Below are 25,314 nucleotides of genomic sequence, written 5' to 3' on the forward strand. Positions count from 1 at the left end.
ATTTTTCGGGGGGAACTCATGGGAACTCAGTTCCATCACCTCTCAGATGGGCACCCTTGCCATTCTAAGAGAACAAGGGAGTTGTTCATGGCGAGTTCTGGCACCCTCTTTTTCTAGAAAAACAGTAGTTGCTAGAAAACAATACCTGATTAGTGGATTTTGATTGTTTTTCCAAGGATGCACCATTTTGGGATATTGATTTATCCTACCTTTCCTCTCTGGAGAACTATGTGGTGTATTAATTTACATATCAACCCCAGGAGGCAGATCAGGCTGAAAGATGGAGACTGGTGGCCCATGTCCCTTAGTGAGCTTCATGAATGAGTGGGAATCTGAACCTGGGGTACCCCAGTCCCAAACCAGCACTCTAACCACTACATCACACAGCTTTCCTCTTCCCTCCTAAGCTGAGCCTGCATATAATGGCTTTTCCACCAGCACAGGTGTGGGCATCCTTGCCTAATTGATGTATAGAATTGCTCTGTAATAATAGTATAGATATTTTACTTAAAAAATGAGAGGAAAACTATTTACACCACCTTGAGCTCCTTCGAGGAAAGGTGGGATTTAAATGAAATAAACAAACAAACAAGCCTAACTGGTTCCGCTAGTGGAAGCCTGCACAAAGACTTAGCTAGGATAATTGGGCTTTCCCCACTCCCCTCATGTGTTTCCTGCACCTTCAGAAATTGGTTCTGGGGGGTTGGGAGAACCACCAGAGTGGCACATGGGGGGAGGAGAGGGAGATTGTTCCATTGAAGGAGCAGAAATGCCTGCACTGATGAAACCTTTGTAACTGCATGATATTGAATTCCTCCCAAACAAACCTTTCAAATTTAATCAGTTCTTTTTGCCAGGACCAGACACTGTCATTCACCACTTAATAAATACCAGGAGAAGCAGACTGGAAACATCAGATATCCCCAGACAATTTGGTTCTGTTGCCTTGTTCAATTATTACCAGGCATACACTAGCTGTACCAAATCTCTATACTCCAGCCCCTCCAGCATACACAAATATGCAAATGAAGATAAGCATATTTGAGGCAGAGGTGAGAGAAAGCTGCCGCCAACACCATCATGCAATTATATATTCACAGTTGTTTCTGCTAGCAATAGCATTCAAGTCCATTTGTATATAGGATTAGACAAGTAACTTTTTCTACGGTACTTCTCTATGTTCAAAGTTGCTGAGCAATACATATTTGCACAACCTTCTTGCAAAAAAAGTTATGCTGTGAGGCAACAATTTGCTCAAGCTTTAGTCCCTGGGCACAAATTCAAATCTGGGTCTCTACTGTTCAAAGCAAATCATTCCAGTTCCTTTCACACATTTGCAGTCACATGGGAGCCACTTTCCTGTTGTGAGAGATCTCATGCCAGTAAGGAAGTTGTGTAGATCAGTGTTTTTCAACCACTGTTCCGCGGCACACTAGTGTGCCGTGAGATGTTGCCTGGTGTGTCGTGGGAAAAATTGTGTTTATTTGATTCCTATTCAAGAGAATTACTTTATATATAGTCAATATAGGCACAGAGTTAAATTTTTTAACATTTTCTAATGGTGGTGTGCCTCGTGATTTTTTCATAAAAGAAGTGTGCCCTTGCCCAAAAAAGGTTGAAAAACACTGGTGTAGATATTGCAACCTTGTGGGCAGAACCAATCAATGCATCTCCCCCATTGCTCTTGAAAGACCCACATGATTGGCCCTCCACATGGGGTTGCAGTATTTATTGCATTCTGCCCAGCAGAACGGGAAATGCAGTGTATATGGGTATTTTAGGATTACAGCCAACTAAATCACTGCTTGTGCAAAAATTAAGTGCAACAGGATTCTCCCTGTCTCCCCTACACACGCCCTACACACTTCAGATCTGCTCCAGTGTGTTGAAGGAACCCTCAGAGCAGCTTTATTGTCTACACAGGGAGAAGAAAAGGAGGGGAAGTTCCATTGCACTTGCACAAGTTGAATACAATCCACAGTTGTTGTTGTTGAATACAATCCACATTTTCCCAAACAGTAATCATTATTCTCTCTTCATGATTGAGCTGTAAGAATAAGGATGACTCCTCAGTATCCATTTATACTTTACAACACATTTAAAACACCTTGATTTCCAGACATTGTGCATTCCACTCTCTGCAAAAGAAAGTTATCAAAGATGTCTCAGTCTCCACATCTGTCACGTCATCACTAAATTGATGCTACTTTTAATAATAATTGCCAGAGTTTGGGGCATTGTAATTTCCTCAAGTGCTCATTAACCTATGTGCAACCTTCGTGTCCTCTTTTCCAAAATGAGCTGGTTAGGTGATGAAGAAACCATCCTTCATTTTATTTCAGCCTTTTTCACATCTGTTATGTACTGAGTTGAATAGGATCCAAAATGCAGCAGTCTGATTGGTCCTAGAACAATAGGATTCAGAATGCAGCAGTCTGATTGGTCCTAGAACAATAGGATTCAGAATGCAGCAGTCTGATTGGTCCGCAGGAGCCACCCAATCCAGCTCCAGGTGGAAGTGAATCCGCAACCTGATTGGCCTACAGGAGTATCCTGGAATTAGCCAATCACGTGGCGAACATCCATTCCTCACTACTATGAGCTGCATAAAGAGCATGAAATTCACACTTGACTCTGAGTATATTTCAACATCTTAACTAAAACTGGAGAAATTCCAAACACAAAATTAACACAAGTTTGGCTTTAAAATGTTGAAGCAGAAAAGGAATATGTGACTAACAATCTAATCCTTAATCTTGCTGTACCAGCACATATATTCTTAGAATAAAAACAACCCCCCCACAATATTACTTGGACACAATATTTCAATGACATTGCAAGCAGTTATACCATCCCTCAACCAAACTAATGATGGCCTCTGACCTTATATGGTCATTCTATGAATCTCCTCAAGCACAACTGGATAACCTAACTGGATATATATTTATTGATATTCAAAATTATTAAAGTTGACAGTTTTTCTCTTTAACTAGAACAATAGATATATTTTATTACCTTGAATGTCATCGTTGAAAGTGCAGTATAGGTTGCGATATTTATTCAGAAGACGGAATGCATTTGTATTAGCAAAATCCTCAAACTGAATGAGGCAGTTTCTGCCATACCTAGGGGTACAAAATATCATAAACTTAAAACAAAAATAACAAACTTAAGTTGTAATATGCTGGTCACCTGCCTTATGCTATAGTTGAGCAATGAGTTTGTGGACTGCCTTCCTAGTGAGCTTTGTCTCCCTTATTATTAATTTTCAAGCAGTGCTTTAAAACATTCCTGCTCATTTCAGTTAACATCTTGCACCTTTTCCTAGAAAGAATATGGTATCTCAACCTGCGATAAGTAGGATGAAAATTGAAAGATCATTAGCTTAGGTCACCTACTGCAGCTAGATCTCTTTGAAAATCACCAAACAAACTCTGTTACTGCTTTCAGATTGGATTAAAAGTGAAATTGGTTATTCTTATTAATCCTCTACATAGATCTGTTAATCATCTGGATGAATTTTATTTCTGTGTAGGAACAACCTATGCTATTATAGTTATACAGATGAGGAAACAAAGCTGGAACCTATGATATACAATCACTTGAAATAGCACCTATGTAGATATGTACATTAACACTTACACAGTCCCATTATGCCTGCAGCACCATGAGATATACTAGCAATCCTTCTCACTCAAAATGCCCCACACATTATACTATTACTTTATATGGGGAGAAATGGTGCATTCACTGGTTATACACATTTTATTCCAGTGTAATCATCCACAACCTCCTATATTAAATAATTACTGTAAAGATGGTTTAGGTAACAGTACAATCTAATTAGCCCCACATCCCGGTAGATCTTACAGCAGTTAATAAATCTTGCACAGTGTCAACACTCAGTAGACTGAGTTCTAAGGCTACAGTCTACTAATGCCATGGGTACTTTCCCTATAGAGCTAACAACCAAGACGACATTTAACCTTTAGCAATCTGTTTTTGCTTCAGAGGAAATGCATGCATAACCCAAAAGTTAGAGCTTTCAATTAATATCTAAAGCAGGCCTCAAATCTGGATTGAGGTTTTTCACAAAATATTCATATAGCTCTTCAGCTGTCATGCCATTTCAGCACTTCTGAACAAAATATCCTCATTTGGTTTTGTTTCCATTTTGTGATGCTTTTTAACGCTCATCATTAAATAACATGGTACCACCAGATAACAAAGATAGTATGGAGCCCAAATTAGCAGACCTGCACTTTCCAGCACCTACTTATGCTATAATGAAGAGATAGAAAGGCATCTTACAATAAATAGATTGAAATAACGTATAGACATCACTGTGCCTGTTAAAAATTTGCAGCACAATGGCTTCTTGGAAGGGTCAAACCAAAAAAGTTAAACTCTTCCAAGAATATTAGAGGCACTCTATAATTTTACTATTATTTGAGTATGCTAGGGGAGAAATAAATGTCACATAATTCTAAAAATGCTAGTAATGTTATAAGATCTGTATTACATAACTGTGAATTATTCCTTGGAATAAAAACGTGGGTGTTATTAAAGCATTAGCAGCTCATACCCAGCACTGCTCAAGAACTCTAAGAAACCAAAAAATCTGTGCAGTGGTTAAATTCAGTGCTGTCTGACATCTTGATTGAAATGGTATCTCACTGTATATCCAAGGACAGACGAAATCCTGCTCCTTCCTCTCAGGAACCAACATTTGGTTACAATATCTTAACAGGTGCCCAAATAGAGAGAGAACTTTCTAAAATATATAGTAGACTGAAGACATAAAGAATCGAACAGTTTCCACTTTTCTCATACTTTTTGGACCACAGCTCAATACTATGTATGTTTATTTGGGAATAAACCCCACTAAGTTCAATTTATATAGAACTGTCAACTCAGAGTACCTTCCTGGTACTCAGATTTCCCATATGTTTTATGGAGCGCTATCTGTGAAGGAAACCCCCTTCTTCACAGTGCCATAAAAGGTGACCAGTTAGTTTAACCAAGCAAGAATACATAAACATTTCTCTGAACTTCAAATCAAAATGTTTTGAAAATCTTAACCTTGAATTTAGTCTGTCCAGTTTCTCTCCCACTGTGACTATCTTTGCTGCCTCAAACAGTGTAAAACAATAAAATCCATGTGTGAGGGGCACATTCCCTAACACATAGTCCCAACTTTAGGTATTTTGATATTCTTGATGCTCTGGAGACTGCACGCCAGCAGTGGGTGGGTCTAAAAGTGGGTATGGCCACCCTACACTCACACACATGCACACACACAAGGTAGGCATACACATGGCACATAACTCCCTCCTTCTTAGCTGATTTGTGCAGATGAGTTAGGGAGAGGGCTATTGATCCCTCTCCATTCAACAAATTAACAACCTGATGATGAGATCAGGCAATTTACATCCCTAGCAGGCCTCTGAGCTCCACCCACCCCATCACTGTGTCCAGTAGTAGTAGTAATATAATTATTATTTTGCCAACAAACAAAATATTTTGCCAGAAAACTCTGCAAACTGGGGAGTAGCCATTCCTGTTCTAAAAAACACTTACCCTCTTTACCCCTGGGATTATTGATGTACTTGCCCTAGCAACTCCTCCTCACTGAGCCTCTGCCTAGAGCTGACCATCCCTATAACAATGAGCTCTTTCCACAATAAACTTGGGTCAGTTTGCAATGGAATTTTTTCCATTACGAAGCACTGTTCTAAGCTGCTACCAATAATTGGATTTCTGCTGCCCCAAAGCCTAGGAAGCGGTATGAGTCACAGAACATCTGGATTCCCTGATCCTAACTGCTGCTTAGTCATAATTGTTGTCCTCTTTCCCATCTGGTGCTGTGATCTCTTGCTTCCTTCAGGTTCACTGAGATTTCAATGAATCAATTTTAGTCCACCACCCCATGTTTGAGAGGTTTGCTATTACTAAAGAATCTCAGTAATAAAAGTCCAACATATTTCCCCCCTCTATTATTTCTATTTTCTTCAATGCAGGGTCTTCATTCATCCAATTCTCTTCTTGTTAAGCCCCCTATCTCTTTTATTAAACATAACCATGATTTCTCTCTTAAACATAAGTTGCTGCTATACACCAAGTCAAATCACTGTTTCAGCAAATTCAATACTAAACTCTCCAAGGTCTCATGCAAATAACTTTCCCAGTCTGATTAATATTAATATTTTGGCAATCATAGCTATATTTTACATGGCATGCTTTAACTGGAGATGTCCAGCATAGAACCTTTCTGCACACAGCACACATGTGTTAGCAATGAGCTATGCCCAGAACTGTCTTATGACTAACTTCTTTTCTAAATTTTACATTTTTAAGTGTGTATGTATTAGGGGTGTGCACTGATCATATTTGGACCCCAAAGCACAGGACAAGCAAGTACTGATAAAACAAATCACCCTGATTGCAAGTTATGAAGGAACCCCTGCGCCTTCCTGATCCTGGTGTTTTCCTAAAGATGGATTTTTTAAAGCTTCTCCCTCTTGCCTCACATTCCAACATCTTCCTTATATATGTAGTAAACTTAAGAAGTTTGTTTTTAGTATACTGTCTGCAGCATTTATTTGATACCTGGATGGCCGAAACACTTCAGGGGGCTTTGCTTTGAATTGTGCAGCTTCGTAAAGCTCCTGTTTAACCTCAGATGTGCTCAGTTTCCCTCAAATACATTCCAACTTGTCTTAAGCCTTTGTCCAAATCCAGTGCACCCCCCTAGCGTGTACGGCTGGAGATAATATGTAGCTATATAATAGAAGGCACTTCAGTTTGTTCAAGGAGGGATCACCTTTTCCACAAATTCCTCTCTCACCACGTCACACACTGTTGCAGCAGAAAAGAGACAACCCCAAACCCTGTTCCATGTGTGGAACAATGCTCACACTTCTCTGGGTTCAAGCAAATTTTTACATTTTCAAAACAGAAACTTGAAATGTTGTGGACACATTGTCCAAGTAATTCAAATTATGAAGAAGAAAAATCTGAAAACAGGAAATTTTGTAACTTTCACTCAGAACACAGGATATACACTATGCTACACCTCAACATAGGGATCATCACTGTTATACACAGCAAGCATTGCAAGCCATACATGAGACATTGTGAAGATGTGTGTTTTCTCCTCACAGCTTTAAATAGCCTTAGGAGAAGTTCACATTTCATTATGTAAATCCTATTCCATCTATACTAAGAATTTGCACAATTCTACTCTGTATTCCCTTCACTACTTCAGTCCTTTTTGCTTCCTTTCTCAGTTTTTTGTTACTGCTATGATCCAAGCACTAATGCAATATCTATTCATTTTGTTTTATTTTGTTTTTTTATAATCTGCTTTGGCAAGGACCTTCTAAATCTCTTGTAAAGTTCCTTCTTTCGATACTATATTAATAATTTTTATTTCATTCCTTTATCACAATACAATTTTGGGCTATGATACTGAAAGACAGCAGAGCTACAGTGAAGTCAATTTTGGCTTAAGAAAAATATTAAATTAGCACCATATGTTCTTTGTGAACAATATGATATTCAGAAAATAAGATTTTAACTGAGGCAAGCTTGGTTTTCAGGATTTCCGAGCTAGGGGCATTTGCAATTAGCTTATTATCTCTTGAGCATAATAAGTTCTTAATAACAATGGTTATAAACATGTTATATATATATATATATATATATATATATATATATATATATATATATATCACAAGTAGGCTGGATTTCTGGGATTGCATGCATTCTCTATGCCTTCCTTTGCTTCACCGCCACAATATGACTTGGCTGATTTTTTAAACACACCAAGCTAACTTGTAACACTTATATTACCTGTGAATAAGGTACAGTCAGACTTACTAAAAACAATCAAACCACTATTTAATAAGCTTAAGGCTTTACTTATCAACCTGTGAATTTGCCTTCTTGTATTCTGCATGGCCAGCAGACCTCACAAAGGGTGGCTCAGCTGCACCTTGGCATACAGCCATGGGACTAAACTGCAGGTTTGGCAGACTTAAGCAGGAGACTGCCAAAGTCAGTTATGGTGACATCCAAAGCTAAGTAACCTGAAGACTAGAATTAGACATCTCAAAATATCAGATAAAACTATAGGCTTAGATTAGGAATATCAGGCATAACAGCCAGCCAATTTCATTCCTTTTCACTTTCTTAAGACTATTCTGATACTGCATCTACAAAAATTTAAAACTTAAGAAAAGATGCACTCTTGACCCATATATTATAGATCAAACTATAAGTATCTTGTTTCATATTTGCCACTTAAAACATATTGTCCTTATTTGAAGATTAATCCCCTTATACAGTTACATTATTTATTTTAAAATAAAATATGCCTGCAATAGATAAACGGTAATATCCAATATAATCATACTCAGAGTAGACCCATTTAGATCAATGGGTCTACTCACAGCATGACTTACGGTACTTCGTTTTCATCCGAAGTGTTTATTTGTTTTGGATTAATTGCCATCCCTTATTTTGAAAAGTATTGAATTTTAACTTATGACTCAGACAAGTCATTTCTTATTAATGTAAGCCCTTGAGACCATCATAGCAGGATAAAAATATGCTCCTCCAGTATTATGTTTCTGGACACAAGCCAAACATATCTACATATTGTATGAAGACTCTGAATGTTAAGATTGTTTTCTAAAAGTGTAGATTAGTAAATCAAAACCTATACATGAAATATTTCTTAGATGTTGTCATAGATACTTTAGGGTTTAACCAAAATTTGTCACACTCGAATGTGGAAGATGGGGACAACACATCCCAGATACTTCACCCAAGCAAAACCCCTCTTGCATCTAGCTCAATGTTCTGGAGGCAATCTACTCTTCTTCTGACAGTAGGATTGATTTGCATATGTGGTAAAAGCAGTCCCATCCTTCTCTTTCTCTCAATGACCACAGACTACCTCTAGCTCCAGGTTAGACTAAGTAGGAAGAAAGGAAAACTGTCTGATTAAGGAAGGTGTGTTGTCAGCTTCAGAACTGATATATTTTAACTTTTCTTTCACAAGGCCTACCGCAAACCTAGATATTTTGGGGCAGCCATGCATTGGACTTCTCCGTTCACATGTAAAGTGGTGGGAAATCTACCCTGTACACAAAGAAGAATATGAGGGAGGAAAGAGAACCCCAGCCTATCATCTCCATACCTCACTATGTTCCAATGTTTTGAGAAGTTTTCCCTCACCAATAACAGACGAGCATAAAATTGGTTAAAGCAGTGGAATGCAGCTATTAAATAATAAATAAATAAATAAATAAATAAATAAATCTAGTAGCGAGCATGTCCCTTTCCCTACAGCCTCTTCTTCTTGCATATGTTTCCTATGCTTTTTATGTGAATGGAGCAGACATGCTGTAGAATCTCTACCTAGGTGTAGCTGTTATATGTCCCAACCTTTTCATCATGGTAAAGAGATTAGGAACCATCCTTATCCCCTTTGGTCACTATCTTGCCCCGGACTCCTAACCCAAAGACCCCATTCCTTGTCCTGAATTCTCTGTGAACTGCAGAGTTCTTGGAGAGCAAGAGAAGTGGTTTTGCTGCCTCTATGATGGGTTTTTCTTGAAGCAGCCCAATGTAATGGCAGAGAAAACACCCTTTCTCTATGAGAGTTCTTTCTAGTAGCACCTTAGAGACCAACTGAGTTTGTTCCTGGTATGAGCTTTCGTGTGCATGCACACTTCTTCAGATACACTGAAACAGAAGTCACCAGATCCTTAAATATAGTGGGGGAGTGGGGGGGGTATTACTCAGAAGGGTGGTGGGAATGGGTGATAGGCTGATAAGTGTGGAAAACCTGTTGACGACTCTAAACGGCTGCAATTAGTCTTGCAGGGAAAGGCAAGGGGTGAGATGGCTAAAGATGGCTTTGTTATGTATAATGAGATAAGAATCCAATGTCTTTGTTCAAACCAGGTTTCTCCATGGTTTTAAGTTTGGTGATTAGTTGCAATTCAGCCACTTCTCTTTCCAGTCTATTTCTGAAATTTCTTTGTATTAAGACAGCTACTTTGAGATCTTTTATAGAATGTCCTGGGAGATTGAAGTGTTCTCCTACTGGTTTCTCTGTCTTGTGATTCCTGATATCAGATTTATGTCCATTTATCCTTTGGCGTAGGGTTTGGCCTGTTTGTCCAATATAGAGAGCTGAAGGGCACTGTTGGCATTTGATTGCATACACAATGTTGGAAGATGAGCAATTAAATACTCTATGAGAGGAGAAACAGGGTGGTGTTTGTTTGTTTGTGCCTTTTCTGCTTTTGTAGAAGGCAAAAAAAGTGTCTTATTGTCTAGGGCAAAAAGCACAGCACAAATGCACAAAAGCAACCCTTCCAAATTCTTTGTACATGCTACAAGAAGTGTGAGGCGGGGAGTGTGTGTCACGACAACCACAAATCACACTTAGCTATTAAGCTAAGCCAACTTTTGTTGGCTCTATGGGCTTACAATCAGAGCTTGAAAGAAGCTGAACTGTTAACAATGAAAAGGGAATGGGGTTTGTTTCAGAAGGGGGAGAAGCCTTGAAAAGCTCTTGATGAAGGTTGTGGCATCTGCACAAGGCCTACTAAACTGGGAATTAATTGAAGCAAGCTAACAATTGATATCAGGCATTCTGAGAGAGTACATACATATGGACTATGTGTTAAAATTAGAAAACCATTCCATATCTAGCTTGCAAAGTGTAGCACTTGGATCCATTTTATACAATCATAATATATCTTAAATAATAAAATCAATCAATGTTTGTATACATAATAGTAAATATTTCATTATGTGTCTAACAGCAAGCATGTATGACTTCACCATATCAAGTAATGTAATGTTGAGGCTCAAGTATAGGTTTAGAAATCTCAGTCATCCAGTTTTCCTTTGTGCTACGAAAATGGGGCAGGGGGAGGGCTAATGACTGCAACTGCATAAAATAAAATAATCTCTGGAGTGTTTCTATTTCAAAATGTTTATGGAATATAATTTCCCCCAAACTACTGAAAACAAACTCTTATCCTTTGTTTGTTTTCAAAAATACAAAAAGATCCCCACCCGAACCCCCCACAAGTAGCGGAACATGTTGTTGTTGTTCAGTCGTTCAGTCGTGTCCGACTCTTCATGACCCCATGGACCAGAGCACGCCAGGCACGCCTATCCTTCACTGCCTCCCGCAGTTTGGCCAAACTCATGTTAGTAGCTTCGAGAACACTGTCCAACCATCTCATCCACTGTCGTCCCCTTCTCCTTGTGCCCTCCATCTTTCCCAACAACAGGATCTTTTCCAGGGAGTCTTCTCTTCTCATGAGGTGGCCAAAGTACTGGAGCCTCAACTTCAGGATCTGTCCTTCCAGTGAGCACTCAGGGCCGATTTCCTTGAGAATGGATAGGTTTGATCTTCTTGCAGTCCATGGGACTCTCAAGAGTCTCCTCCAGCACCATAATTCAAAAGCATCAATTCTTCGGCGATCAGCCTTCTTGATGGTCCAGCTCTCACTTCCGTACATTACTACTGGGAAAACCATAGCTTTACCGTATTTTTCGCTCCATAGGACGCACCGGACCATAGGGCGCACCTCATTTTTAGAGGAGGAAACAAGAAAAAAAAACATTTTTCTGGTTTTCCTCCTCTAAAAGCCCTGTTTTTTTTGTTTTGTTTTTGTTTTTTGAGGATCAGCTAAAAGGTTTGCAGCTTTTTTGCAAAGAGAAAAGCCCTGGCTTTTTTGAGGATCAGCTAAAAGTTTTGCAGCTGTTTTTGCAAAGGCAAAAGGCCTTTTTTGAGGATCAGCTAAAGGTTTTGCAGCTTTTTTGCAAAGGGAAAAGCCCTGGTGTTTTGGGGTTTTTTGGTGTTTTTTTTGAGGATCAGCTAAAGGTTTTGCAGCTTTTTTTGCAAAGGGGGAAAAGCAAAGCTCCTTTTGCAAAGGGGGGAAAGCAAAGAGGAAAAGCCCCATTTTTATGGGGTTTAACTCACATTTCTGAAAAAATCTTAAGGAAAGGGAGCCATTTCTACTGTTTCCAGACAGATAATCTAATCAGCCAGTCACATGTCCTGGGGAAACAAACAACCTGCCTCTGCAGCACATTCAACAAAGGAGGGCGTGGCTGAAAGGGAGCCGGGACTCTTATCTCTCTCCCGATCTCTTGCTGATCAGCTGCTGAGCGGGGTCCTTTCAACACTCCCTTTTCTCTTTGTAAAATAAAAAGCACAATCTGCTTTTGGCCCCTGGGCAATTCAGCTCCAGGGACCACCATTCGCTCCATAAGACGCACAGGTTTTTCACCTTACTTTTTAGGAGGGAAAAAGTGCGTCTTATGGAGCAAAAATACGGTAACTATACGGACCTTTGTTACTGCTTTTCTCCCAAGAAGCGGAACATGGTAGTATTTTATATCCTTTGTTTCCAACTCAGAACTTTCCAGCAGTACCATTCAGGGAACCAATTACTGAGCTAATTAGGCTATCTGCTTTGCCGCCAGAATCTTAATACAGTTATGGGAAATAATTTACACAATTTCAGATTAGTTTTACAATGATACCAGTGAAATAACTCACTTATTTCCCCCACATTTCATTTGCTTTGTTTATAGGCAATGGGCAGAATGGCCATTCACAGTACAATTCTTATGCACCCCCCCCCAGAAGCAAGTCCCAGGGCATTCCAGTGGGGCTTTACTTCCAGGAAAGAGTGTATAGAGTTGCAGCCTTAGCTAATTTTAATCTGCTTAAAATGTACCATTCTTCCAAATACAGATTCAAATTATCAAAGACAATAGTAAGGAAACATCTTGATTAAAATACCTCCTCCCTACTGTGGTCTGGAAAGATGTGTAGTAACTGTATCTATCTGTCCAGAAAGGCTTGTCCCTAGGGACTGAGTTAATGAGATCTTGGAAGTGCATTCAGTCTAGTAGATGCGAAAATCTTCCAACACTGTTCAGGTAGAACAATTTTACTGACATGCGATTCCACTCAGTATCTCATGCTTTATTACTTTTCAATGCAAAACTAGGAATCTAGCCAATTTTATATTGCTGAAATTGTTGTGCGTTCACCTAGAAAGCATTTAAACATCCCTCTGCTTCTGGAACTGAATGAAAGTAGTAACAATTACTGAATATTATTAGAATCTGGTATGCTTCCTAGCAAACTAAAAACCAAGAGACCAAGGGCGTTTTTTGCGGGGGGGGGGGGGTTGTTTTTTAGTAAAGGTAAAGGGACCTCTGACTGTTAGGTCTAGTCGCGGACGACTCTGGGGTTGTGCCACTCATCTCGCTTTACTGGCCGAGGGAGCCGGCGTACAGCTTCCAGGTCATGTGGACAGCATGACTAAGCCGCTTCTGGTGAACCAGAGCAGCGCATGGAAACGCCGTTTACCTTCCCGCCAGAGTGGTACCTATTTATCTACTTGCACTTTGACATGCTTTTGAACTGCCAGGTTGGCAGGAGCTGGGACTGAGCAATGGGAGCTCACCCCATCGCAGGGATTCAAACCGCCAACCTTCTGATCGGCAAGCCCTAGGCTCAGTGGTTTAACCCACAGCGCCACCTGCGTTTTAGTACAAACCAGCAATTTTCTAAGAAACCTGGACCATGAGATGTGCCTAAATGTCAACTCCCATCCTCATTTAACATGACAGGGATGGTGGCTTAGCTGACTTGGCTTTCAGCAAAGTAGCACCGGGGCAGCCTCACTAGGCACCCCATTCTCAACTTTGAGCTCAACAGAAGATTACCGAGCCCCATTAAAATTCTGTTGGTGTAAGATGTATAAAAATTGTTCACTGACTTTCTCATTGCATATAAGTGTTAAATACTTGGCAAAAGCAGGTATGATTTTTGCAATGTGGATATTAATTTTTTTCTTTAATTTTTTAAACATCACAGGACCAGCCCTTTCCTTAAAAGTGAGCAGCCTTAATAGAGAAGAAAGTTCCAAAGGGCTGATTGCTGCTAGCTGCTCATTTTGTGGGTTCACCTTATCTGTACTTAAAAACAGTCATAAAAACAAGAAGAATAAAATTACAAGATAATAAAATAGTAATCATACAAAGCCTAAAAAAAGAATGTGTGACATAAAATACATTCTATAGTGAAATACAAGATTCATATTTGTACCAAACATACCAAATCTTCATGAATGTTGCCAAATAAACTCCTATTTAATGGGAATGTGCCAACTATGAGATGGTTTGGTCATATAAATCAAATGGCCTCTAAGCTGAAGCAAAGTCAGAGGGTTCTGCATCACCCCTGGTGGCATGTTATTTTATGAGTTAGTTTTTTGGAAACAGCAATGAACATGACATTTTTAAACCACAGATCCACAAAATAGCAAGATGCATCCCTCCACCCTTGAGAGATCACTAGATGAGCAGCAACCAACTGATATAAAATTAAACATTGAGAAGTAAGATCAGCATTGGCATGAACAAAAATGGATAAAAGACATATCTTATCATCCAGAGTGGCCTATTTGCCAACAATTATACCAATCTCCATCGGCTTCCAGAACATACCGTATATACCCGAGTATAAGCCGACCCGAATATAAACCGAGGCACCTAATTTCCCTACAAAAACCTGGGAAAGCTTATTGACTCGAGTATAAGCCGGTTCACCTTTGCCGCTGTGGAGGAGGAGGAGGAACGAGCAGCCCGAAAGCAACCCTTTGGGCTGCTCCTTCCTCTTCTTCCTTTGCCAAGTTTGCATTTATGCGAGCAGTTCAGGAATGGAACTAGCTGCCTAGGGAGAGTAAAGAACCGCCGTTCTTGTACACTTCTTAAGGAATGGTTGACTGGGGAGAGCGGGTGGCGGCACGAGCGGAGAGAAAGGGCTTCTTTCTCGCCACCCCCACCACCCGCCTCACTCGAGTATAAGCCGAGGGCAGCTTTTTCAGCACAAAAAATGTGCTGAAAAACTAGGCTTATACTCAAGTATATATGGTATGTACATATGCCAATGACTTTCCCCACATTAAACAGGGAGCGACTTTTGCGTGGTCACGCACAGCCCCCTTGGACTCCAGAGCGGCTCCTGCCAGTTTGGGCTGGCGTCGCCTTCCCCAGGCTGAATACCTGTGGTCCCCGCCTACCTCAGCCAGCGTCCATTCCCGCCTGGGGGAGGCGTTACCAGGGGGATTGGCCAGGTAAGGGGAGGGACCATCCAGCCCACACAATAGAAGGCGTAGCTTCCCTGGGGAAACGGCAGTCGGGCTCATACCTTGCAACCCTGCCGGCATAAGGGGAAACCAGCTAAAAGTGATGCAAAACAGGCAATGTGCATGAAACTATTTAGGTTTAAGTTATATGGATACTATCCTGACATTAAATAAGAAAACTGGCAAGCAAAGGCTCTTAAAGGTGTTACATATTTTAAGGGGATGTCTTTTAGCTCTTGACCAGTACAGTGGTACCTCGGGTTAAGAACTTAATTCGTTCTGGAGGTTCGTTCTTAACCTGAAACTGTTCTTAACCTGAGGTACCACTTTAGCTAATGGGGCCTCCTGCTGCCGCCACACGATTTCTGTTCTCATCCTGAAGCAAAGTTCTTAACCCGAAGTACTATTTCTGGGTTAGCAGAGTCTGTAACCTGAAGCGTCTGTAACCTGAAGTGTCTGTAACCCGAGGTACCACTGTATTAGTCTGTGGTACATAATGGACATTCCTTATTCCAGGATGCTAAAACCCTATGTAACATAATAGATATTCCTTATTTAAGAATGTAATCACTTGCTGAGATTCACTTGCTGGGAGCCAGTTTGGTGTAGTGGTTAAGAGCGGCAGACTCGTAATCTGGGGAACCGGGTTCGTGTCTGCACTCCTCCACATGCAGCTGCTGGGTGACCTTGGGCTAGTCACACTTCTCTGAAGTCTCTCAGCCCCACTCACCTCACAGAGTGTTTGTTGTGGGGGAGGAAGGGAAAGGAGAATGTTAGCCGCTTTGAGACTCCTTCGGGTAGTAAAAAGCGGGATATCAAATCCAAACTCTTCTTCTTCTTCTTCTTCTGAGACCCCCTGTTTTTAACATTTTAAACTTTATACTCTTGTTTTTAACATTTTGCCCTCACAGTCCTATTTTTAACAATGTGATAATAGTTACAAAAATCAGTAAAATATTGCTGTCTTGGATCTAATCTGGACAAAGCTGTGCAGCAACAAAGCTGTTCAAAATCTAGGTTTTGACTAAAAAATGTTTTATTTATTTCAGTAGAGAGGAGGTAATATTTTGCAAGTAGCAGCCCTTCAGAGATATCCAAAGTAAGCACTTACAGATTCAAAGAAGGATAAATAAATGCAATGGAGACAAATCAGTTCCTTAAGCTCAGTTTCAATACCCTGAACCATGTAGATTAAATTTAAACACTTGACCAATTGTATCTGCAAGACGGTGGAGGTGTAAAGAAGGGGAAGGTACGTTTTATCATATGTGGTGGGACTGTAGAATCATTAAAAACTTTTGGGAAATAATAATGAATTAAAAAAAATGTTTAAGGCATTTGTTAAAAAAAACCAGAAGCTTTTCTCTTAGGTATTTTAGGACAAGAATTGCCAAAAGAAAAATGGAATCTATTTATGTATGCGACAACAGCGGCATGAATCTCAATAGCTCAAAACTGGAAGACTGGAGAAGTACCATCAAAAGCACAACGGCAAGAAAAGTTAATGAACTATGCAGAACCAGCAAAGTTAACGGACAAATTGCATGAAAAGGACAATACTGACTTTGAAAAAGAATGGGAACCTTTTACAATATAATTGCAGAAATAACGAGAAGAAATGGTCTCGTGGGCTGGATTTAAATAAACTTTTAGAGTTTTATTTACTGAGAACAAGAAGTACAACAATGTGACAACATATTACAGTATATAAACAGCAGAATGTATCATCTGATGTAACAAACCAGAAATGGTAGTTGAGGGAAGTCAACAGGGAGGGGGGAAATTGGAAATATATGCTTAGTAATGTTATTGGCTACCGGTATTTGTATGAGAAAAGAAAATTAATAAAAAATATTTTTTAAAAAAATGTATCTGCAAGTTGTGCAGTAGTGTTAATACAATATGTATTTGTTGAGGTGTACATATATATGTAGAGATAATACAATCTGTCATTAGACAATACAGTTGTACCTCGGTCTAAGAACAGTCCTGTTAACGAACGCTTTGGGGAATAAAAACAAAATAAAATAAAAAAATCCTTCCAGTAGCACCTTAGAGACCAACTAAGTTTGTTCTTGGTATGAGCTTTCATGTGCGTTCTGGCTAGCAAACTTTGCCCTGGAAGATGAACGGAATTCGAATGGGGGAAGTGCACCGACGGCGGGAGGCCCCATTAGGGAAAGTGCGCCTACTTTTAAGAGTTTTAGCTTAAGAATGGACCTCCGGAACGAATTAAGTTTGTAAATGGAGGTACCACTGTAGTAGCTAAAAAAGAGGAAATCCCAAAAAAGGAACAGAATATACAAATGGCTACATGATGACAATTCAAGGGGCCATCTCTCTCTCTCTCTCTCTCTCTCTCTCTCTCTCTCTCTCTCTCTTATACACACACACACACACACTCCTGCACAAAGTTCTGTTGGCACTTTAAAGTTAGCCAGTGTAGTCACATGATTAAAGAGTTACAGCAGAACTACAGAAATTCTCAAGGTTTTCATTATATTTTTTTCATTGGGAGCCTTTATTGGGGGGGGGATCACTTGTCAACAAAACACAAGGCACTGGCTGGGAACATACAAGAAGAAAAATAGCGTAGGAGCAATCCTTTGGACAGCAGGGTATGTGGCTACAGATCTGAGTCAGAATCACCGTACAATGTGTGTTTTTAGATATCTTGCAGTATTTAATTATAAACGATGTCTGTGGAAAGATTTCTGGCCTTCTCTTTCTCACATGCATGTATTAATCACTTTGCTCTAAAATAAACCACAAAGATAACATCTTGCTGAGTCCTTTGTATTCAGCCAATTACGTCCCGTCCCCCGTCCCCAACTTCTGTATTATTCTGAGGTCAGTTCTAACCAGGAATAAAAACAAAAGAAAACTTCAATGAACTCCTTTATGCACCTATTTCACTTCCTCGTGTTTGAGGAGAAGATGCAAGTTATAATCAAAGCAGCATCCAGGACCTGCTGTAACATCTTGGTTCAGTTTCTGTGCTACTGGTCAGGTAGGGAGGGAGCAGTTGTTAGAACAAACTGAAACATTAAAGACCACAACATACCAGACATGCTTACTGTTCCAAAATCTTCCACTCTAGGGAATAAAAAACTTCACACTGAGATTGTGTATATAAATCTTCAGTGACATCAAAAGCCTTCATCTAAAGGCTCGGGGATCACGATGAGTTAAGCGGAAAAATACAGTCGTGTTGTCATTCTATCATTATATTCAGTACCTAACTCTAAATTCATTATTGTTCCTATTCATGATTTACAACAGGTCAGAATACAAAAAGACAGAAAATGGACCCATTATTATTATTTTATATGAAGTTTTATTCTCTGGAAGAAAACAACCCAAACATGTACATATACAAGTGAGAGGAGCTCTTCAGGGCCTTGCCAATTCAAATCAAAAAAATGGATTGAGTTTAGATGTACTCCACTAGACATCCACTAGGCTATTTTTTCCACTGGATCACTTCTAAGCAGAACATGGCGCAGGAGAGGGCCTGCCTTTTACTATCAAAAACAAGAGCAAACACATTTTTTCATTGTCCCAACTATATGTGTACATATACAGATAAGACACAAAAAACATGCACAACATTATTCAATCAGCAAATAGTCAAAAATCTCTGACACCATAGAAGTTCTATATATACTGCACCACTCCCAATATATCACAGTTCTACTAACTCCTTAAGAAGAGATTGAACAGCTAAATGTAACCACATATTTTCCTCATGAACACTACAGCATTACAACATGAACACACACACACACACACACACACACACACAAAAGTGGCAGTATTTAACAACTTAAAAGGCATGCTTTTCTCAGGATGAATCTTCCACTCAAACAAAAACCTGAACAAAAGCCCACACCCTTCAAATGTTTTTAAACAGTACTTTTTTGCAGAATAAGCTATGGCAGCACCCATTTAAAACTAGAGCTAGTCTTTGCAGTTTTCTTTGGAGCACAGGCTATGTTCGGTTTCATCATGCCATGTGTTCAGTGAAATACAGTTATTTGACACAGCCTCTGTTGCTTTACTTAAATCATCTGCCAACAAGTCTCAACTGAACAAACATATCAACTGAGAGAGTAACCTTTTCAACTATTTTAGCCAAACGCTTATTAACCCCATGGTGCCAGTGATTAGTGCCTTTTCCGAGCACCCACAGCTCTTATTAGCACACGGAAAGGAAAATCTTTGCATTTTGCACTAAGCAAGGCTAATTCAATGCAATCAATTTAGAATTCTTCCTGAAGACAGTTGAATTCTTGGTTACTCACTATTGTTTATCACATGAAATGTGGCTAATCAGTAACACCAATCAGATGTGTGCATCTTTTTATTTTTTCTCCTGGTGCCTAAAAATATATAATGAAGGCCCCAGGTGAACCTTGCTCGAAATAGCATTCCACAAACAGGGGAAAAGTTGACTCTTATCACAGATACACAGCCTGTCCTGGATGTGCAAACTGCCAAATCATCCACATTGTACAGTAACCATTATCTTCTAACCATTAAACTGGTGGACTATGGAACCATTTACTTTCTGCTTCTGTTCCCTACTTACAGAGCAACAGCCTTTGCACAAAGGAAAAGCTGCTGAAACACACCATTGCCTCCGGTAGAAAAAAAATATAAGGGAAGAACCTGTCAATACAGATAACCAAGCTACCATATGGTTAATGTGGGTAAGTTTGCTTGTTTATTTAATACAATCTGCATGTAGGGTTGTCATATATCCTCTTTTTCAAGTCAGCAAATGTGTTTTGCTTTCAAAATATGGTAACCTGAAGTAATTTGTATGATTGTGCCTGGTTTGTCTTATTTTGTGGTTGCTGTAGTTCACCCCTAGTTACTGATTTGTTTTATTGCTATGTAGTGAAGACTTATTTAAAATATTTTTTTCAGTATACACACACACACACACACACCACACACAGGTTGCTCACATGTAACCCTAGGTCAAACCATGGCTTACCATGCATGTGTGCACATTCAGGGTGCTAAAGAAGAGAATGTGACAGCTTTGCTCCTTCTCCACTAATGGGGTCCACGGGGGGAGGAATCTGAAACCTATTTATTTCAATGTACAACAAACAGATGCACATCCAGCCAGTCAACAAGAGGTTTGGAGTGATCTCTGAGACTACTTCCTATTGAGAGTGCCTGCCAAACTTGAACTCTCTGCACTTTCCTGCACTGGCCCCTGGGCCAGGGGCAGCTCAGAATTATGCTGCTTAATCTGATCTAATATGCTTCCGAAAATGTTACATGATTTGGAAACCCTAAAAATACGTGATAAAATAAACAAAAGAGTTGTAGTGCCTTTTTGTGATCAGGTGAGCACAACCCTTTCTGAGGGGCAAGGAGAGAGGCCAATAACAGAAACCAAAAGTAATCCAGCAGAACAGAACCAGAAGGGCCAACAAGGTTCGCAGGGAATATGTAACAAAAATCATTTTCTTGGGAAACAGAAACTTAGTGCTACTATTTCGATTGGTTTGAAGGTTGCCACTTTTCATCGACGGAAATGACCCAGCACAACAGAGGTAGAAAACTATACCACTTGGCAAGTAAGGCATCTGTACTGAGATCAAGTTCTGTAAATAGGAAGTAGACACTGGAACACAAACTGCCTCCACTGTTCCCCACTCCTCTCCATTTATAAGCCTCACCACATTCCAGCATTACATCTGTACCCCTTATAGCCACATAACACATTACCCCAATCAAACAGCAGGTAGATTCACACCATACATTTAAAGCACATGACTTTCTCCCTAAGAGACCTAGGGGACTGTAGTATTCCCCTCACAGAGCTACAATTTCCACCTCCTTTACCAAACTACAGTACCCAGGATTCTATGGGGAAAGTCATGTGCTTTGAATGTGTTTTAAATGCATGCTTTTAACCCTAATCCTTGGTAAAGATGGGAACCTGGGTTCATGTCAGTGAGGATAGGTAGTTAAGGTCAACACAGTAAGGTACACTTAAGGTCAACACATGTAACATATGCTGTAACATGGTGAAAATGAGAAGAAGAAGCATGTTCTTGAGCTGGGTACCAATCAGAAAAACCAGGTATCTGGAATCCAGCCTTGCTTGTGCACCAGTCAGAGGTAGATGTAGGTAGGAATGGTTGCTCGTCTCCTCTTAATTATTCCAACCTCATTGGAGTTAGCTAAGTTAAACGTATTACAAAGACCTGACATGGAATTAACAAATTAAATAAAGCTGCTTCCCCCATGGTCATTTCCTGAGCCTATAATGTAAATAGCAATCATGTTTCAAACTTAATTGACTAAGGTTAAGTGAAAGCCACCATTTGTCCCTTCCAAATATCACCTCGCAAATGAAAGGGAAAGTTATAGTTTATGTATAAAGTCACTATTGCAGAATGAAGTTGAAAGTAAAGTTGATTTAGGACACACACTGGCTGATTTATATGTTTCTCTTTTACATTAGACATTGCTGAATGCTCATGGAAAAAAATTAATTTGTAAGCCAAAATAAAGTTCACCCTTGGAAATCACAACATGATTTGGGGAAAGCTGTTTCTCATACCTACAAGGTTCATTAGAAACTTTATATATATGATTAAATATGCTTGCTGTTATGTGTTGTTGTCATTAAGAAATACAGCTGATCAGTCTTAAGATAAACTGGTTACCATGAAAAAGAAAACTACTCAGTGCACAATAGTATTCAGTAAACGGTATTCAGTGCGCAATAAGGCTTTGACCTTGAAATTGGGCTTTCAGATTATGTTGATTTATATAATACTGGAGCCAAATTAAAGGAAAATATTTAACTTCATGAAGTAAAATGTTATTTGTTTGTTTGTTATTGTCTCTTTTGGCAAAGCCCTGAATTTGTAGCCTATCACTTCTGTAGAATGTCAAAGTTAGAATATTACCAAAGCATATATTTTTTCTGGCATTTGGATTATTTGATTACACGTGTTCAAGTATTTAAGCAGCACACTTTGCACTGGAATGATCTTGGAAAGCTCAAATAAAGATCAATCCTATGCAGAATGGTAGGGAACCGAGGAGGGAAGGAAGAATGGCAGACATGCTTGAGCTATTGCACAACTCATTTGGTCCTTCCTGCTTTCTGATTAGATGGTTCCCTAGAAGCAGACCAAGTCTAGGTAGTATTATTCTAGTAGTTGAAGTACTACTCTACATAGGCACAACAGGTCCCTGTATCAGTGTGCTGATTGGTTTAAATGCCCATACATAGCTGGAAGACCCACAATTCTGACTTTGTTTTATGTTAAGAGGAATTGCCTTTTGCTTTCTGAGCTTGATGTTCCATGTAAAAGATTTGACCAACTTGCATCATTGGGTGAAATAGATTGGCAAGGTATGCCATAAAAATCCTTAATAGCTTAATGGAATGACATAGTTACCCTGCTAGAACAGAACATTAATTAAAATATGAAATGGGCATTCCAATACAAGATATCTCAACTGGTTTTCTCATGAGATCTGCATACTAAACAAAAATGAGCATGTGAAGGCACCTATGCATTTGTGTTCTGGTACAAAGGTCGAGATTCAATGTTCCCTGACTACCAGTGTAAAGTTGAGAACAATAGCTGCACAATATGAAATTCAGCACAACACTTGCACTGGCAGAAATTTACTGTGCAACAGGAAGCATCCAAATTACAGCAATGTGTTGTGCAACCACAAGAACCATGCAAGGGTCCTGCCCTTTTCTTGCATAAGCCATTCCGCTAGTGCAACTTGTACACTGCTAAAGGGCTTCAACTTTGTGAGATGTTGAATTCCTCCCAAAATATTGTAAAGTTCAACTTACCACTGACTCCAAGCTAATGCCTACTGTCCCCTGCGTCTAGTAAGCCAGGAAGTCAGTTTAGGATTTTTGACATAATGTCGGGATGTTAGCTAATTGCAAAATGCAAGCAGCTGGATCATATTTTTAAATCTGATTTGGAAAATATAGCAAACCAGCTGCACTTGGTAAATTTAGTCTGCAAATACTGTCCTTTAAAAATATTTTCCATCCATAATTTACAGCTTCTGTGGTCTCTTGGCAAGCTCTTTAAAAAAAAAAAAAGTCCATTGCTGAGTAGTCAGTTTGGCTTCAAACCAGAAGATGCTAACCCTTTACCAGTATGATGACTGTAGTATTGCTTGGTAAAATAAGTTGGGAACTTTCAAACACTGCAGTGAAAAAGTAGTCTTGAGTCTTTTTATACAGCAAAAATAGCAATGTCAGCAACTGCTGTGTCCCCTTCCTCCCAATCTCACCCTGATAATTATAAGAGAAAGCAGCACTTTTTTCTTGATTCATGTATCATTTTCTTTTTGTCATCTATATAAACAGTCTTACAGAAAGTATTAATACAAGGAGAAAAGCAACAGTGAACATGATAATGAATTACGGTAAATAGAATACTGTACACTAAAGCATGGGTAGGCAAACTAAGGTCCGGGGGCTGATTCTGGCCCAATTGCCTTCTAAATCTGGCCCCCGGACGGTCCAGGAATCAGCCTGCTTTTACATTAGTAGAATGTGTCCTTTTATTTAAAATGCACCTCTGGGTTATTTGTGGGGCATAGGAATTCATTCCATTTTTTTTCCAAAACATAGTCCGGCCCCACACAAGGTCTGAAGGACAGTGGACCAGCCCCCTGCTGAAAAAGTTTGCTGACCCCTGTGTGACTCAAGCAACAACAAACAACATTCAGTGTACTAGTAATATAAGGAATACAATCTAAAAATGACTATAGCACCACCACCAGTAGGATAACAAATTTCTTATGCTTTAACTTCAAAAGACCGCCACAAAATATGCCATCACTACTGTAATTTCATAGAATAGGAACACACGTTGTCATGTATTCTGTCATTCCACTAACCCTTAACTGCTCAATAAATATATTCCCATGCTATCTTCTTTCTCTAGCATGTTTATGAGTTTAACTAAGTAGACCATATTTGTATTTTAAAATGATTATATGCTGCATTGGAGAAACTAGCTAGTATTAAAAGATGGAATATAATAAAAAATAAAATAACAATAAAAGGGAACACAAAATACTGCCATGAAAAGGCTACTGAAAGCAGTAAATGTCAAAGGACAAGACCAGCTCCATAAACACTGATTTTCACTATACAGCTAAACTAAGAAAAAGATGGATTTTCTATACAGCTGGAAGTGCAAGAGAAGATGAAAGTAATAATTGAAAGAGCATGAGTTTAATGCATGCTTTTACTGTATTTCAGGACTCTTACAGCTATGTACATATGGTGAAATTTGATGTTAGTGCTGAGGTCAGGGGTTGCCAACACAATGCCTGCAGGCACACCTGCACCTGCAGAGGCCTTCCCTAAAACCTGCAGGCTTTCCTTCTCCTGCTGAAATTTGGCTTGAAAGAAGCATTTTTGTAGCCAATAGAATAGGATGCAGTGTGTGCTATATGGTGTCCATGACCCTTTCTGCAATTCACAATGTGCCCATGGGTCTAAAAAGGCTGCTGACCCTTGACCTAGGTTCTTCTCATATATGAATTGGGATGCTGTGGGAGGAGAGTTGTAAGTGCTGGGTCACTAGGTGTAATTTATTGTTGGTGGAAGTTGAGCAGTGGGCAGGGATCCTTGTAACTTTCCCCCATCAGGACTTAAAGAGAAGTTGTTGAGAGTAAAAGCAGCCCAAAGGAACAACAGCATTTTGTCGGTATCTCTTTCTTTTTCAAATTGTAGCTTTTATACAAATTGCATTGTATAAATTTTTAAAACCCTTTAAAATAATGGAATTACAACTTTATTTTTCAGAATATAAGTAATAAAGAATGAGCTTTGGCAGTTTTCTTATGCAAGCTGTTATAACTGACTTAGACAAAAAAGGAATGTTATGATCGCAGACACAGCAATTATAATGTTAAGAAGCAGTTTAAATTGTATAGCACTCTTTGATTCGTTTCTAAAAAGAATATTTTGGTTTTTTCCAGATGGATTTGCTTTGCAAAGTATTTCCATATGTCCTATACTCTTAATTTCTTAACTTGCTTTCTTATTAAAATCTGTATAGATCAAACCCTATATAAATTT

At 39.3% G+C, this 25,314-nt stretch overlaps 1 protein-coding gene and 1 long non-coding RNA gene across 2 annotated transcripts in view; one reads left to right on the forward strand and one right to left on the reverse strand.

Moving 5' to 3' along the window:
* Positions 1-25,314, reverse strand: part of ME1 (malic enzyme 1) — a 117,832-nt gene that overhangs the window by 25,397 nt on the left and 67,121 nt on the right. The window contains 1 exon segment of the mRNA XM_033143316.1: positions 3,016-3,125. Within this exon segment, the coding sequence (XP_032999207.1) occupies positions 3,016-3,125 (110 nt within the window).
* The window catches only part of LOC117043549, a 69,734-nt gene continuing 64,267 nt past the window's right edge, over positions 19,848-25,314 (forward strand). The window contains exon 1 of the long non-coding RNA XR_004426200.1: positions 19,848-19,915. This is a non-coding gene — a long non-coding RNA (uncharacterized LOC117043549). The remainder of the gene's footprint in view (positions 19,916-25,314) is intronic.

This window comes from Lacerta agilis, chromosome 3, assembly GCF_009819535.1.
Source record: "Lacerta agilis isolate rLacAgi1 chromosome 3, rLacAgi1.pri, whole genome shotgun sequence".
In the NCBI taxonomy this organism is placed as follows: Eukaryota; Metazoa; Chordata; class Lepidosauria; order Squamata; family Lacertidae; genus Lacerta; species Lacerta agilis.